The sequence below is a fragment of the Siniperca chuatsi genome, linkage group LG10, assembly GCF_020085105.1.
Source record: "Siniperca chuatsi isolate FFG_IHB_CAS linkage group LG10, ASM2008510v1, whole genome shotgun sequence".
In the NCBI taxonomy this organism is placed as follows: Eukaryota; Metazoa; Chordata; class Actinopteri; order Centrarchiformes; family Sinipercidae; genus Siniperca; species Siniperca chuatsi.
The window spans coordinates 22,799,515-22,817,361 of record NC_058051.1 but is presented as its reverse complement, the minus strand read 5'-3'; the positions used below and the strand labels follow the sequence as shown (position 1 = coordinate 22,817,361).

The following is a 17,847-nucleotide window of genomic DNA, read 5'->3' as shown; positions in this document are numbered from 1 at the left end:
GTTTTAGTGAAGTTACTTTATTAAAACAATATACAGTGCATATGAACATGAAACTGAAAAAAGGTTTTGTATTGATTTCAGCTTTGTAACTGTGGGTAATGCCAGAACAGTGTAAACGAACAACTTGGCGGTTAATGTTGCTCTCGAAAACAAACCACACATCCTTTTCACATTAGTTAGTCTGAGAAGTAATACATGAGGTACACACAAAAACAGCTTCTGTGATATGATTGCCTGAGGCTGGATGACATACACAAAGTATGTACTTGCATTGTTAAGAGTCATGTTTATGAACCAACTGGACCACAGAAAAATGAACCATTACTTGAAATTAAGCTGTAAATGATTCCCACATAGATATTGCTTTCTTTCCTGCACTGTTGTGATATAAGTTGCCACGGTATCGAACGCGAGCCCACAGCCTTTTATGGCCATCACAATCATCACCATCACAGTTCATCCTGCTTCACTTCAGGCCTTCAGGCTCCTCCAGGCCCGAGTGTGTGAGCAGCTCCCCGTCCCAAAGTCCAAACGCAGGGCAGAGGGGAGCCTTGAACTGGACCCTGATGGTGTGAATGACCGTGGGTTTTTCGATGTCCACCAGCCCCAGAAGGCCTGCTTCATAGTCAAGCAGGATGCCTACGCGGTCCGGCTTGCCCACCAGCGTCACGGGAACTATCTTATTGCTGGTCATGGTAAACCACTTGCGCTGAGCATAGCCGAACACCCAAGAGGAGCTGTTGGTGCCCACGCAGTCCTCTCGGGACATCAGTGCCTCGGCCACACCCAGACGAAACTCTTGAGACTTTTTGACTGTCACCTCCCAGTAGTGCCGTCCACTGCTGATCTTCTCATCGCCAAACACGACGGCCCAGTCTCGGAAACGCTCAGGGTTGTCTTGCACATGGCTGGGGTCCAGACCCAGCATGCGGTAGATGACGCCGGTGTCTTTCTTGAAGAGGTCCAGACTGCTGTGAGCCGTTCGCTCATCAAGCCTGAACTGAAGATCTACAGAAAATAAGAAGAAAAATTTGATATTTAACAATGGAGGCCTCACTGGTGTCTCCATTAGCACCCAAATCTGGCTCTATGCTTGTTCTTGTCTGTGTCTATAACATTTATTTGAAGATTATTTATGAGCTGTAGCAGATCAGGTCCCTCATAAAATCATGTAAACCAATAGTTCCCAAACTGGGGGGGACAAGAGTTTAATAAACCTTTTTCACAGCAGACATTTTGACTTGTTAAACACTGGTGTGACTAATAACATTAATTTCTATATGTAGGTTTGGACTGTTCGTTGGACAAAACAAGCAATCTGAAGATGTCATCTTGGACTTTTACTATATTTTAACTTCACCTATAGTATTAATTGTCATTTGTTTACAATTATGTTTATTTGTTTTTAAATATCTCTTTAATTTGTGTCTTTAAAACAAATCCTTTCATTTTATTCAACTTGGCTCCTTTTGTTACTAGTTCCCCTAACATTGTTTCCAGTGTACTGTGTGATTAGGAATTTCAGCTGAATTGCCACTGCAAATTATATATAACCATGGCCACATGCTGATAGCTGTAATTAAAATGTTGAGGGTAACAGCTACAAAAATGTGTGACCCCATCTAGCTATTTTTATTGTACTTTTCAACAAAGCATTTTGGGATATTTGACAGTTTGTTTTTGTTTGCTATTAATAAGCTTGTTAGCACAATGGTAAAGCTAATTATCATTTCAATTCATAACCACTTAGATACGATTAAAGGGACAAGCAAATCAAGTGTGAGCGTTTGAGCATGGTAGAAAATCAACTATACATCTATTATCGGACAGACACCTGAATTAACGTGTGTATTCGCGTTTCAGATACAAATTTAAACAGCGACCAAACACTCATTCAGCCACCTGCTTATAAAAATATTGTGTACTTCCTTATTCAAGTTTTAGCGAAGACGCATGCGCATTTCAGACTACAAAGCCAGCCAAGGGTCTGTTAAGCGCTGTCCACCCGAGGAAACTTCTTCAGCTTTCGCTAGCTTATATGTTTTGCCATGAAGACGTGTTAACGGTTACTTCTTTACTATAGCTACAGCCCAGTTGCCGAGTTTGTTGTTGTGGCAGGAAGGGTAGGTTATAACGGGAAAAGTCCTGAACAACAACAAACATTAATCATTAGCTGTCAGGTTCGCCTGTGCCTGATGGTACACTGACCTCTGAGCTGCAGACTCAGAAGCTAACATCTCTTTGGTTAACTTTTACGAAACTTTCACTCACTGTTCCCCGTCGAGGTCGATATGTAGCATCTCCTCGCTGGCAGGCTGACAGCCCGCATATGTCTGCCTGACCGGGAGGTTACAGTCCGTCCTGCAAGGCGACAGAGACGAGCTGCGCTAACGGGCAACGCCATGTTTTTCACTGCTGCTCACGTTTTAGCTGCTTCTGCTTATCATAATGTAGCAGCAGCGCGCTCTGCTGCCCCCTGCAGGCCTGGAGAGGAACACCCAGACCAATGAGACACATCAGCACCACGGACAGCAGCCATCCTGTCAAAACTGTAAAGTCTCAAAATGTGCAACTGCGTCAACTCTCAGTAAGTGTACCTCTTAAACCCCACTGACCCACAGCCACACAATGTTCAAACCCACAGAACTTTATTTTAAATTCTAGTGGAGATGCCAGAGTTTCAAAAGAAAGAAAACTAAATATATCCAACTGAATTTAGGGAAAATGTGGATAAAATGATCCACAAGATGTCTAGGATATCTTTATTTATTTAATTGGCCTAAAAGTAGTCAAATTTACACATATTGAGTCTAAAAATACTGGGATCCTCCTAAAAAAAACACTCACCATGTGTAAGTTTTTAACTGTGGTGTAGACTGCTTCCAGGTTGCTGAAAACCCCCACGTTCCCAGAAGACATATTGACCTCAGTGTCATGTTGGCAGCTGCATAATTTCTCAAGAATGTTATTTAAAAAACTCAAAATCACATAGAGCTGATGTTCTGCATTTGGCTGTAAACAAAAAGCAATGGGGATCCATACTAAGTTCTAGCTTGAAATGAGGGGACTGTGGGTTAGGGCAGTTGTTACTACTTAACACTTAACTTAATACTTAAATTTCAAACTCATATTTCATATTTAAATTTGATAACAAAAAAGTAGCTTTTGGTTTCTGCAAAATCATTACAACTGTTTGTTACCCTACAGCAGTTGTGGAGGACGTATTCAGATCATTTACTTTAGTAAAAATGCAGTACTTGAGTAAATGACTTGGTTATATTCCTCCACTATCCTACAAGTAAGAGAGACATCATTAATGTGACACAATATCACACAGTCACATGTCTAAAACCATACATCTTAGGGAAAAGTTTGCTTGAGCTTCATAAATATATCAAATCTCACACACATTTCTGCATTAGTTATAGCTGTTTATGCTGGATTTGAGACACGAACTGCCCCTGGGCACAGTGGCGAATGTAGTAGGACTTTTAATGTCACAGATAAGAATCTTTTTTCATGCAGGGGCATTTGAGATTCAAAAGTAATGCATCTTTCATGACAAGTAATAAATATTTTGTCATATTAACAAAGCTTGATTTAGCCTCGTTGCACAGCCAGATCCATTCCCCATCCAGCTGGGGACTAAATGTCATTGTTTATTCATGGTCCAATCTAAACACAGCACATATTATTTTCCTTTGTGGTGCCTGATGATTACTTTGTTTGGGAGAGTAGCTGTTCAGAAAACCCTCACCCCTTCCCACTTCTGATAGACATGAAGGGCTCGTAATCAAAGTTTGTGTGGTGATGTCAGACCCTCTCTATTCAAATCTCTTTCACTATTTCTGAATTCTTTTCCAAAAGAAAAATTAACCCTGATGATTCCATAGTGATGTCATCAGGGTTGAGCTCAGAGACTACAGATTTTTAACAAAGAGTTTGTAGTTGTGAAAGACGCAGGTGTTTACCAGGCAGGCAGGGTTACTAAAAATCCAGCTTTGGTAGCTTTACTCAACAGTCTGTCCTGTGTTTCACTTAATATGTTTAGATAAGGACGGTAATAAAAAAGATCAGTGTTTATTCAATAAACAGAATTTCCCATAAGCCTTAGACCATCGCGGGCCAAACGTCACGTCAATTTAATGGATTTTATGCACAAAACCAAGTTACAATGACATAAGTACCCGCACTGCCACACTGTTAAATTTTCATGGGAGTTGTAGTTATTGTATGTTCACAAATTAATCATTGTTTACCTTTTGTTAAAATCACGAAAGTTTCAAATTTCTAAAAGCAAGCGCTATAGTGGATGACGATTTGTGTTAGAATATTTAAAGTTAACTCCAGGAACACGCTTCATTTTTTCAGAAAGACCAATGAAAATAATTGCATTGAGTTATAGAAGCCAGTGGAAAAGAGGCTAGCCCCAACGTCACATCATGACTTATGTTCAAGTTGCATTATGGAAAATGTAGGATCCAGTGTTTTTGGAGCTTGACTAAAGCTAGGAGGACTAAAAGTCAGGCTCTCTCGGCCTCTGCTGCTTAAATTCTGACCTTTTTTTTACAGCCTATAAATCTGTCTCTTGTGCGACCCCCAACTTTGTGCAATAGCAGACAAGTGCAATACTAAATTGCTGTTGTAGGCTACCCTTTAATGGCCTGCTCAATTTTCTTCCTCTTGGCACTGTCTGTTTGGATCCTAACAACATTGACATTGAAATTAACATTGAGGTTTTGTCCAGTGGTGTTCTTGTGGATTGTTTAAGCCTCTATCCATCTATCTTCTTCTTATGAAAAAACACTGCAGAAGGATGCTTTCCAAACAGGACATTTTAAGTCCTACAGACATACCAAGCATGCTACACTATAAGGCGCTCTCTCTCTCTCTCTCTCTCTCTCTCTCTCTCTCTCTCTCTCTCTCTCTCTCTCTCTCTCGCTCGCTCTCTCTCTCTCTCTCACTCGGGCTGCGGTCTTGTGTAGTGAAGATGTGAAACTACAGTAACTCACAGGTGAACAGCAGAGCGTCAGTCCGCTCTCCTCTCCTTTCCCATCCACTGCCGCTGCTGCAGGCAGACACTAACGAGAGCGCGGAGGAAAGCTCACGATTCAGAACCGACCAGAATAACCAACCGTCTGACTCCTAAAATCACGTTTTCAGATTCCCGAGTTGAGAAAAATCTCGTGACTTGACCTGAAAATCGGATTGAAGAGGACATGCGTAAAGCGGAGCTACAGAGGAACTCTTAATAAATGAGCTGAAGTGTCAAAAGGATTTATTTCTCTTTTCGGTCTCCGGGTTTGCTCTTGTTGGCGTGCAGGAATGATGCGTGCTTCACTGGACTTATAATCGACTTGGCTGATGAAACACTTTGTCAACCCTTTTTTTTGTTGCTTTACTGCAACCCAGTGAGAAACCCGCAAAACATCACTGTAGTGCAGTGGTGATGGACCTTCGTTTTGGTATCTTGGTTATGCACGCTTTTGAGTCACCCTGCTTTCATGTGAGATGCATTACTTCTGCTCACAATTCCTGCTCGTTTGACTTTTTTAAAGAGCGGCGGATGCTCCAAATGTCTTTCCATCAGTCTGCATGAGGGATGGCGACCAAACCGCACCAAGTCCAAGAGTGGTTTTCTACACGTTTGCACCTGTTCGGGTGGATAATGACAGTTTATGCCACAGGTGAATGAACATCGGCTCAGTTCTTTTTAACAGCGAGTGTTCTGAAGCTGTTTTCTGACTCTGGCATTCAAGATCGAGCTTGTTGCACAGTGACAATGGATCTCAAAGTAGAAACCGAAGAAATGGACGCAAATCAACCTCCACCCATAGAAGTTTTTGCGCACAGCTCGACCCTGCACGGGATCTCTCACATTTTCACGTACGAGCGGTTCTGCATCAAACGCTGCCTGTGGGTCGTGTTTTTCTTGGGCTCTCTGACCTTCTTGCTGTACGTGTGCGTGGACCGGATCCACTTCTACCTCGAGTACCCGCACGTTACCAAACTGGATGAGGTCACGACCCCGACCATGACGTTCCCCGCGGTCACCTTTTGCAACCTGAACGCGTTCCGCTTCAGCCGGGTGACGCGCAATGACCTGTACCACGCAGGGGAGCTGCTGGCCCTGCTCAACCAGAGGTGACCAGTATAATCACCAGTATAATAAGCATGTTTGCTTTCATTGGTCTTTTATTTATTCTTTATCATCTCTATTTTATATATCAAATTTATTCATAAAAACTCTCCACCCTTAACCCTTTTCAACCTGTCATTATAAATACATTAATTAGTTTCATATTGCAAATGTCGGTGGTGGAATGTAACTAAGTAGCATTTACTCAAGTACAAGTACTTAAGTACAACTTCAGGTACATGTACTGTATTTGAGTATTTCCATTTCTACTCCACTATAAAATATTGGGAAATATTGTACTTTTGACTCCACTATCAGATTTATTTGACAGCTATAGTTATTAGACACTTTGCATATAAAATGTACGATGCTCTTATAAAATAGTATTACAGATTTAATGTAATATGTGATTAAAATGTAAAATTGTTAAAATTTGTAATTTGTAAAAAACAGTAAAATTCTGCTTACACATTAATGGAGCAGTAATAATGATAGGCCTACTATAACACTCAAAGAAGACCATTTTTGGCATTTTGATCATTTAAGTAAACTTTCTAATAAAACTTACTTTAAGTAATATTTTCAATGCAGGACTATTACATGTAATGGAGTATTATTACTGAGTTGTATTTCTACTTTTACTGTAGTAAATTATCTGAATACTTTATCCACCATTGGCAATTGTGTCTCACTCATCCAACAAGCTCTAATAGTTTCTACCTTGTTGAGTGATTCAGTGCTTGGAGAGCAAGGCTTGTCAGGCTTGAATTAACTGAGGCATTATAATCAGAGAGCACCAGCCGTCTTGTCGGTGCAGCTGAAAGCTCTGGATACTGGAGCTGGCAACAGCATGTACTTTATGCACAGGAGGAAAAGATGCAGAGAGTCTGCTTCCTTTGATTACAAGTGAAATGGCAGATGCTCTGGGTATTGTTGTCATTTATACGTTTAAATCCTGCATGTCTCTGAAACTTCAACAGAGCTGCAAAGAAACTCCACTCCTCTACACTAAATCCACTTCATTTTTGAGCTGTCAAAGATTTTGCTTCCCTGGATAGTAAAAAGAAAGAACAGTTCTGAACGAATAGTACATTTTCAGTGATTAAGATCATGCACAGGGCTGTCCAAGAAGCAGAGGAGAAAAAAGAAAGATCTCACAGAGAGAGAGAGAGAGAGAGAGAGAGACCGCGACTAATCCTGACTTTGAAAGCTGTTTGATAAACATGTTGCTTCACTTGTGGTGTTGTAATATTGTTCCAAATGTCAACAGAGGCAGCGCTAATAAAACAAATCAGTAAGACGGTGTCATTCACCACATTAGTGGCAGACAGTATTTCAGGAGATGAGAGTGCTGACCAGTGTCTGTCATCTGAGTGATTAAAAACATTTTTAAAAAGTGTAAAAACTCAGAGCTCAAAGGATGTAAAACTTCTGACAGGCTGTCAGTTAAAGAGATCAAGGACAAGGATACAGTGCTAAAGGCCTCTGGTGGCTTTACAGCCAACTTTCCTAAATCTTTAATGAAGATCCCAGACTGAGCACTAAAATTAGCTTTTTTTTCTGTGACGCTGGTGTGACTGATAATCAACACTTGCCATCTGTTTTTTTGGGGTTTTTTTTTTTACATGAATACATCTCCTAATCTCACATTTCCAGGCAGCGGTTCACAAGGAAGACTTCTCAAAGTTGGAGACCAAAGCATAAAGGGGGCTGATTTTCCTGCTAAGTTTCCTTCTTCATGCACTCATCTCAACTCTTGACACTCTGAAGTATGTTTAGTGCTCATTATCCTGCCTCCCTTGGCAAGGTAGCAAGGCGATGCAATGGCACACCTAGCTGTTCTACCCCCGGCCAGAAATGAAAGTGCTCGGGGCATGAAATCCATTTAAGACTGTTCTCCGCCCACTTCCCATGTTTGGAGTCACTGGTCTGGGAAATGTCTTGTGGCATGATATTTAAGTGTCAGCCTTCGTCGATCCTGTCGGCTCGTTCTTATGGGATTTTATCTCATAAGTGCCTTCTTGGCAGGTTTCTCCACTACACAAACAGTGGGGAGTGAGTGCCTCTCCTCAGTTAAGTTCTCTTTCAATCAAACAAAAACACTCTGCCATAATGGGGCCTTAGACCAATCTTAATGTCACAAAAAAAAATCTATGAACTAATTTTTAAACCTGAATGAGGCTAGTTATTATTGATTAAATGTTGAAGATTTCACTTCAGAGTGATAAATGTCCCTTTGCCCTCATGAAAATGAAAAACAAAAGGATTACTGCACCTAATCCCAAGCTTTACAAGATATTTAATAGCATTATGTGTATGTATGAGCTGTAACTCTACAACATACATTACCAGCTCTTGTTCAAATGAAACAAATCTCATTATTATTCATGTAACGCAATAAAAACACATGTGGTGTACAAGATCAATAAAAGATTAGATTCATATAAGTGTTGCTACATTCATATGAGAAATTTCTAAAAAGGCAACTCATTTGAGGCAGTGTTCTGAGAAAAAAAACTCCAAGCAATCTGCTCTTTGGTGAGTCCATTAAAATGGTGACATTTGTAATAATAGCACAGTGGGAGATCATAGCGAGGGTAGAGAGTGAGTGCATTTACAGCTATTCTGCTCTCCTTTTAATACAAGGCAGCCCGGTCAGATTTTTGTGAGCTCCATTAAATGAAAGGAAATTTCCCAGTGCCCCCGATAATGCTGTGTGTGATGTGGGTTGTCTGGCTCCCTGCTCAGTTACTCACAGGCCTTTATTCTTAATTTAGTTAAAAAACATAACTGAATACCAAGCTATCAATAATGTGGTGATATCTGGGGCTTAGCTATTGGATATATTACCATTAGTAAAAAGTATATGATGCAAACATGAGGAGACATTTATTGTTCATTTCACTGAACAATCTAATAAATTCAGAACATTGTATCACTTCACTGTAATTCAGCCTTTACTGTAAGACCAGGAAAACACATCTCAATATTATGATATCAAAAATGCAGACTTTTTTTCATATATGGACACACATGCATGCACACAAACACAAACAAAACATACAGTATATTAAATATGGATACCAAATATCAAAGACAAACCGTACAGTTGCTGGGGAAAGAATTTATAATGATACACAAGCACGACTAACAGTCTACAGCTATGCTAGCTCTGCTAACATGCTCACAACAACAATGCTAACATGCTAACATCAGTTTAGCAGGTCTAATGTTTACCATGTTTACCATCTCAGTTTAGCGTGTTAGCATACTAACATTTGCTAATTAGCTTAAAGCAGCTATAATCTATATTTTTATTAAAACAATGTATCACATGGTCACGCCACATGGTCCCTTGGTCACGCCTATCACATGCTAATCAGGCACTTAACTGTGATGAAGTAGATGCAGCCAGCGAACAATAGGCCTGATTACTGATCACTGGGCCATCTTGAAACTATTAGGTCAGTTTCAGGTGAAACTAGCTATTAACAGATACTCAGGCAGATTCCCTCCTGAGGGCAGGGCTTATGTAACTCAGATTAGCTTAAATTTCCAGTTCCCGTCCAATTTTTTCACAATTGAGAATGACTTCCGGATGGGAGCCGAAACGTCTTGATTCTGAAAACAGTGTCCAGATGACTACGACTGAAACCTTTTCTACGAATGTAGCACATGACAATGTGAAAACAATGTGACAATGTGAAAGGTGTCGCTCGTAGTGATGAACCTACAATTATCACCTGAATCTGCAGCTCCCCTCATCTTTACAGAGCTTTATAGCAAGTTTCAGCTCATTGTTTAGCTGTCCGGTCCGCAACTTTACTGTTTTGGTTCACTCTCACTGCCCTCATAGAGCCATTTTCAGCTTCAGCAGGTAGCTGTTTTCAGCAAAAAGCTCTAAAAACTCACTGTGCTCTACCTGCACAGCACCTATGGCAGTTAAACACAGTTAGCGACTAGCTGGTGAACATAGTGGAGCATTTAGGAGCTAAAGAGCCAGATATTTCCCTCACAAGTTGGTAGAGACCAAAAACAGAGCTAAAAGAGAGCTTGGACTTACATTCATCAGGTGGACACAAACACGACTCCAAATGAATGATATATATATAAAACTGCTAAATGTTTAAATAAGCAACTGTTTGCTAACAAGTTCCTCATATCAACTTAAAAGGTGGTGATATGTCAATGCTGTGTTCACAACATGTTTCTGCTGCCCTCAAGTGGCCAAAAAATCAATTTAACGCAAAGTACAACAGAGATTTATGGGAATACCATTAGTTTTGCAGATATTTGGTCATAAACCAAAGTATTGACAAATTGACATTTTGACCTGATGATGGCACTAGATAAAAAAATCCTGGGGATTACCAAAGTGATTAAAATTCATCATGAGGGGAACACGAGTGTCGGCACCAAATTTCAAATCAAACCATCCAATAATTGTCAAGACACTTAAGACCACAAATGTCAACCTCATGGTGGCGCTAAAGGAAAAGTCAAGGCATCACAAAAGTCATTCAAAAACATCGTCTGGGAAAAATAAATGTCTAGTCAAAATCTTGTGCTAATCTAGTGGATGTTTCTGGATAATATAAGTTAAAACTTTGACCTGCTGGTGAAAAACCAGGAGATCATCAAAGTCTGTAGGATTCATCCTTTGGGGACCATGAATGTCTGAACCAAATTTCATGGTAATCCGTCAAGTAGTTGTTGAGGTATTTCTGTCAAGGTGGTGCACCGACAGGCCGACATTGCCATCCTTGGACCCACACTAAAAATCTTTAATGATAAAAAATAAACATAAAAAGGACGTCTAATGCTGCAAGTTCTTGGGATTTTGATCTAAGTAAAGCATGCCTTAATTCATGAAAATGTGTCTTTCTTGTATGGAAATAGTGACAGGAAGAATTCACTGACTTTGACAAAAATAATGAGCAGAGATACTTGTAATGAGTGAATTCACTCAAAGTCAGAAGTAACATGATTCTTCAAAAAAAAACTCTTAAAAAATTCCCTTTCTTCTTGCCATGCATTTAATATTTTAGTCAAACTTACTTTTTAAGGGGACTATCAGTCAGTTTCAGAATTCTCATGGCCAAAACAATCCAATCAACATAAACAAACACATTTTTCTCCAAGTTTAAATCCAAATAAGTGAGACTCAAGTTGAAGTACTGTGTAGCCTGGAGCTGCTGCATTGACAGTGAATGGAAGACTGGCTTTATGGGTCCGGACAGCTCTTGCCTGAACTTTATTATGTACTGTACAATAAACCGTTACACTCTGGTAGTGCTATCAGTTCAGAGCCAGAAAATGGCACAAAAGAAAACCCATCTTGTACATTTTCACTGTCTGTTTTCTGTCTCTTGTGATTCATTCAGGACTGTATTATTTTTAGCTTTGGTTCAGCAGAGCAAAAGTTCACAGATAAAGACTCATAAACCTTTCTTGAAGTGTGCAAAAAATGTTTCAAGGCTTAAATTCACTTTTTATGGAGTCTACTTTATCAGGCAGTGATTATTTACTGTGAAGATGTTCAAGGAAATTCATCAATCCATACCAAACTACAGGACATAAAATTTGCATTTAATATGTGTGAAATATTTCTTTGACCTCTCTCTTTCTTTCTGTCCGTCTGTTTTTCCAGGTATGAGATCAGAGACATACATCTTGTGGAGGAGAGCGTTCTTGAGACCCTAAAGGTCAAAGCCGATTTCCATAATTTCAAGCCGCGACCCTTCAACATGCTAGAATTCTACGACCGCACTGGTCACGACATCAACGACATGCTGCTCTCCTGCCACTTTCACGGCACCGAGTGCAGAGCGGAGGACTTTAAAGTGGTAAGATGTCTCCAAAGACTATTTGATCCCATTGTGATTAAAGGGAAAATTATATTCTTAGTTTTTCTTACTGTCAATAAATCCTGTTAAAACAGACCAAACCCAACAATGAATTGATCCTGCTAACAAATATTGTCTGTGAAGCCAAAGCCTGATATAGCGTGTTCCTCTTATTCCTTGTCCAAAAATGACTGAAGTGGAACTAAGATTAGAAATCTTCTCACTTTTTGTGTGAGGAAATGTAAACTATAATGATACTGCAGCTATTGTGCAAATTTTTCCATTTTCCAAATAAACTTTTTTTGGACATATTTGTGGAAACAGTGTCTAAGCTTCAGGCCTCTGGGTGGCGTTGCCCATAGCAACAGTTGGCTGACATTTAGGAGCTGGCGTTGCTAGGAAACACGTTGTCAACTGCCATGGTCACAGCCTTGTAAAGCTTACAAATGCTGATTGATGTTTTTTTCACCCCCTTTTTCAACAAGTCCATGTAATAGTCTGTATAGTGTGTGTGTATAGTGACTCACTGGTGCCCTCTCTCAGTAGGTAAATGCTGTTGGTAGCTGTGTTGCTAGTTCATGAGAGATATGCCCGAGCTAGGTTGTTTAGTTCAGCAGTCCACATATACATAGCGAATTCATATCAATATATCCTCTGTATGAACATGCTAGTTATTTAAATGCTATTGAAAAGTGTAACAAGTAGATGTAACACATTTTACAATGCTAAATTGACGTGAAATAGTGCACTCTGTAAACATGCTACCGAGCTGCCGAACTCAGCTACATCAAGTTACTCCGTTATTGTTGGTTATTTACTATTAGTGATTTAAGAAATCTTTCCCTTTAGGCTACAACATTTACAAACATTTGGGAGGACCTGTCGTGCTGTTAAGTTTGTATTCCACTCAGAAAGATGAAGCTAGTTAGCTTAGCTTGCTAACATTAGCACTGATTCCCACTAGACGTTACTTTTTGTTTATATTATTTCAACATCTGCTGAGCCATCAACAGCTCCTGCACACTCAATGTTGTGTTCGTCCCACATTACAGTAAAGGGCTAGCTAGCATTAGCTGTCTCTCTTTCATGGATTAATTTGCAGTGATGCAATTAACCAGAATCATGACACAAACTAATGAATTGACTAATGAGTAACGTTGGGACAATGTTGGTCCACTAGCAGGTTAAATGCCTGTGTGACAATTGAAACTGAGATGATATTAGGGGCCCTATCATGGCAGAAAGGTAAAATAAAACTTACATTTCTTCTTTTCGTTAATTACAATTTTGACTAAATTAGCACACAAGTCAAAACAAACACCAAGCATATATACAGTATATATATATATATGATTTCAATTGCAGTTGGACTTTAAAAACATATCACTAAACCACTAAACACCTGTCCTGCTGCCATAAATACTCACTAGGGCACCAAATCTGCCTGCTGAAAATAGTCCCCAACAAATGTACTATTTAATCCTGTTTGAGTAATGTTTGTTAAAAACTACAGTGCCCTGGTGTTGTAGGAAATTATTGCCTTTTTGAAAAAGAAAATTGTGACCCGTTTTTAAAGATTTACGTCTTCAGTAGGAATAACAGTTTGGGTTTGAGTGTCACAGATGGAGTAAGGAAATCTAAAGTATTGTGAGGCAGACTAACATTGTTGGTTTTGGTCTTTTCATAGAGTTTTTTTTTACAATTAAAAAAACATAGAATATCACCAGAATTTATCCTTTAAAATTAAGGTGATTTTTACATACAGTGCATTTTATTTGGTGTTTGTACAGTAGAGTGCAGACAACACAAACTGTATAAATCATAGGATTATCTATTTATAGTGAGTTAAAGAATGATGAACCCCCCACAGCAAAGAAAGAGCAAACCTCTGAGTGAAATGAAGGGAAAGAGGTGTAGTTTTCTGACCTGAGGATATCTGCTGTGTGGTTTTTCTGTGGATGCTGCTAGTTTGAATCAAAACCTTCTCTGGTGTAAATGTGTCACAGTATGTATGTCTTTTATTCCAAAAAATACAGACAGACATTTACAATACAAAGTGAGATTTATATTTCTATGACACATTTTCCTTTTTCTTTTTTTATGATGATAACATTGGTGTGTGTTGATATCAGTTTGCGTATAAAATATGTTTTTGAATCTGTGCCGACAAGTTAAACCTTGTTAACATTTATGATCAAACATTGTTTTGAGCTTTTCATTTATTTAGTTTAATCCCCATAGCTCCGTGTGCATGTTTACATCTACCTTTTCATCTTTTTATTGTTTTCTACTTCAAAACAAGGGAGGGGCGCCATTATACAGCAATGTCCTTTGAAATTAAACCCTTGTGGAGAAGAGATGTGGAATAATGCAGTGGAGCTGGTCAGAGAAATATGTTTAAACAGTCCACTGACATGTGCGATTGACTGATGCTCAAGTAAGTTTTTCCTGCAGCAAACAGTAGAGCTCCCTAGCTATAATGTCTCTGCCATAAAACCCTGCTGTTGCTGCTGTCGCACCCAGACACTGTTGCCAAGGGTCGCTGGCATCTGACGTGGTTTTTAAGTTGGAGCTGAATATTGATCGTTCCAAACACAGCAGCCTCACTGAATAGATTGGATTAAGTTTAATGGTAGTTTTTCTCCCCAAGAAGATTCGCATTTATCTTCAGTGAACATCTGTCAAAGAAGTTGCAGATCCTCTTACACATATTATCCATTAAGTGATCACTAACATGTGACAGTGTCATGTATGTGGACTGTGTAGCATCAAAGGGTTCTTAACTTGATTTAACCAGAGTTGAGTTATTTTTGGTGGGGAAATATTAATGCACACATTCATACACAATGACACCAAAGAGGAGCTCTACACGCTGCCACTTACTGCAGCAGCTGCACTGAAGTAGCTTTGAAGTGATATTCTGCATGTGGGCAATTTTACTATTTTTCCTACTAACCCAGTGAAAGGAAAACTACTGGAAGCCTTTTTTATGTCTCTGCATGCAGTTTGAAGTAAGTGAGATTAGTCTAGATGACCTAAATTATTAGATGTCTCTCTCTAGCAAGTAGCAACTCTGATGTATTTTGATTTCGTAACAATGGCTCCTTTTTAAACGTGCAATGTGTAAGAATTGAGACTACTCTCCACCTGTCGAATTCATACTCCAAAAAAATACCTACCGGCGTAGGCCAGTTTGACGACACAGAATACAGTACCGAGGTGATTTACAATGGCTCAAACCAGGACTCTGACTCCGGGGATGACGAAGACACAGTGCGTTCAGGCGGGGACAGGAGAGGTGTCAGGCGGGAGAGGAACGTCGGGCATCGGAGAGGCAGCGACAGCGTGTAAAGCCAGAATAGTTTTCAGATCTATCTATTGATTAAGGATTTATTTCGACCAAACCAGAGTTGGTGATTGTTGGAACAGTTTAAAGACTAACCAAGACCGTTTTGCTGTATTTTATTTTGTTTCTGTTGAGTTTGAATAAAGTGTGTTTTACGATGAGTTAACAAGGCAATTAAGCTTGTAATAGTTCTTTTAAAAAAAACTGAGCTATACTATTGGACTATCGCCTCTTGAGGTACTAAGACAGGACCGGCGTGGCTAGCTGGTTAGCATGCTAACGTCAGTGGATATCTCTGCAACACAATACATATGACATCTTTGACATAACGTCAAAACTGTGATTTCTTCACATTCTGTTGATCATTTTAGTTCATTTAAATCTCTTAAATTCTTACACATTGCACCTTTAAATTTAGAATTCAATTCAGGATTCTTATAATCACTTTTACAGCTCTTCATAGTCAGACACCTGGCTGCCTACATTAGCGAGCTTCCATATCACCTTTAGGTCTCTGATGTCTTCTAATCAGGGCTTGTTGGTTGTGGCTCACTTGGCTTAAAACTAAAGGAGACTCTTGCTTCAAGATTGTGGCTCCTAAACTTTGGAACTCTGCGAATACCTTTTAATAGCAGCTCAAGCACTACCTGTTTACACTTGCCTTTATTTTATTTTCTTATTTTAATTTTGTTTTAAGGAAATGTGTAAGTGTATAAGGAAATACACCTTCTATAGTGCTGGGGTATTAACACCTACATTTAATATGTTATGTGTAGGTACAGTTAGGGCTGAACAATTAATCAAAATATTATCAAAATCGCAACATGGCCAAGTGCAATATCCAAATTGTAGGAATTTTCGCTGCAATTTTTATGATAAAGGTAAAATGTGTCACAACATACCATTATAAATGAAGCATTGAGGTGCTACAGAGATGGCCCAGTATACAAATCATATTCTCCAGATGTAAGGGAGCATGCTTGTTTGGTACAGACCCCAGCAAAAATCACATCATCATCATTTTTATAGTGAAAATGAAATGTAAAAATGACCATTCCCACTAAAATTGTGACTCATATTGCAATAACTGTAAAAATTATTGCAATATGATTTTATTTGCATATCTTTCAGCCAAAGGTACAGTTACAGCCTCATGTCAGTAGGACTCTTAATGAGTCACAGTTCTACCTCAACAAGCCCTGCGGAGGAAAGGTGTTCAGTACATGTACAGTGAATATGAACAAATCTTTAACACTGAGTCTTCAAAGTGAACTGATTATACTGAGTGTAAAAATCAGTAGCTTTTAGCAGTGGAGCTCCCCTCACTGGTGACTGAGAGCACTGTTGTGACCTCAGCTATGATTAACAGTAGATTACTTCCTCATTATTCTTAGCTTATTAAAAGATTGTGAAAACCACAGAAACAATCAAAGTGATAACTGTCACATAGTTGGCTGCTGAGCTGTTAACCCTATAGATGGTGCTTGTAAAGGCCTGGTGTTGTACTGAACTGAACGTACTACTGAACTGAAGCCCGTCAGAATCAGCACTGAACGTTGCGGCAGTATGAACGGTGAGATGTTACTTACTCACTTACTGCTGCATGTACTGAATAGCATTTGAACAGAGATGTGACCGCTTCGCTTAGAAAAAAGTGAACAAAACTGCATAGTCGGTGACTGAATCTTTAAACTGAACTAAACTTAACAACTCGAGTCAGCAAATGATTTATAATTTACACCTCTAAGCGGAGTAGACTCATTACTTCTGCACATATACACTCAGTTGCCAGTTTCTATTATTTTGTTTACCCTATTTATATCAATGAGGGTAGGTTAAATAACAGAAATATCTCTCTGTATAATACAGTGCAGTTCAACAGCACCACAAGCTGCAGCCTCCAAAATGATCATACAACTATCTAAAATAGTTTCAATACATTGTATATTGAAATTATATATATTATAACTTTCATGAACGTATGATTTATTGCAAGACTGTTGTATTATAATGCAACAGAGGATCAGTGAAGTCTTTAGCATTACACAGATTTTAAAACTGCAGCAAAGAGAGAAATGGTATCGGAATTGGTATCAGGAGAGAAGAAGTCAGATCAGTGCATTAGTATTTAGTAGGGTAGCATTTGTTATTATTTAGAAGCAATAAATGTGTGGAACTGCTGCTGATCTACTTGCTGTGACTTTGGGCTGATGTAAACTGGATATAAATCTTGATTAATTTGTTATTACTTGTAAATTGTGAAATTAGGAACTTGATAATTACATACTGTACATCCTGTAGTTTAGTTAGAGCAGCCATCCATCTATTGAGAAGTTTATATGTGTCTTTTGGCACTTTTGAGCACATAGAAATGTATTAACAGGCTTTTTTCACAGCAGACATTTTGACATGTCACAGTAGAAAAGGCACAGGTGTAAATAATAAAAATTAATGATGGCTGAATTCCATTTAACTGCTTCAATTTCAGGGTCCTGGTATTGTGCATGCTGGCTCAC

The 17,847-nt window shown here is 39.1% G+C and overlaps 2 protein-coding genes across 2 annotated transcripts in view; one reads left to right on the top strand and one right to left on the bottom strand.

The window, feature by feature from the left end:
• Position 1: 1 nt before the first annotated feature.
• Positions 2-2,488, bottom strand: spryd4 (SPRY domain containing 4). The gene is made up of 2 exons (XM_044211263.1): positions 2,272-2,488; positions 2-1,008 (listed from the first exon to the last, which is right to left on the bottom strand). Exons 1-2 carry the CDS (start codon positions 2,402-2,404, stop codon positions 467-469), a joined length of 675 nt encoding a protein of 224 aa, XP_044067198.1. The 5' UTR covers positions 2,405-2,488; the 3' UTR covers positions 2-466.
• Positions 2,489-4,977: 2,489 nt separating this feature from the next.
• Positions 4,978-17,847, top strand: part of LOC122883084 (acid-sensing ion channel 1-like) — a 57,530-nt gene continuing 44,660 nt past the window's right edge. Inside the window, exons 1-2 of the mRNA XM_044211262.1 lie at positions 4,978-6,144; positions 11,790-11,985. Coding sequence (XP_044067197.1) covers positions 5,783-6,144; positions 11,790-11,985 — 558 coding nt within the window. The 5' untranslated portion in view covers positions 4,978-5,782. The remainder of the gene's footprint in view (positions 6,145-11,789; positions 11,986-17,847) is intronic.

What these genes read in the sequence shown, in the direction of transcription:
- spryd4 (XM_044211263.1), bottom strand. Translation starts at nt 2,404, where the DNA reads ATGGCGTTGCCCGTTAGCGCAGCTCGTCTCTGTCGCCTTGCAGGACGG. An exon ending in ATCGACCTCGACGGGGAACA is followed by an intron (nt 1,009 to 2,271) that starts GTGAGTGAAAGT and finishes TATTTTCTGTAG; the next exon opens with ATCTTCAGTTCAGGCTTGAT.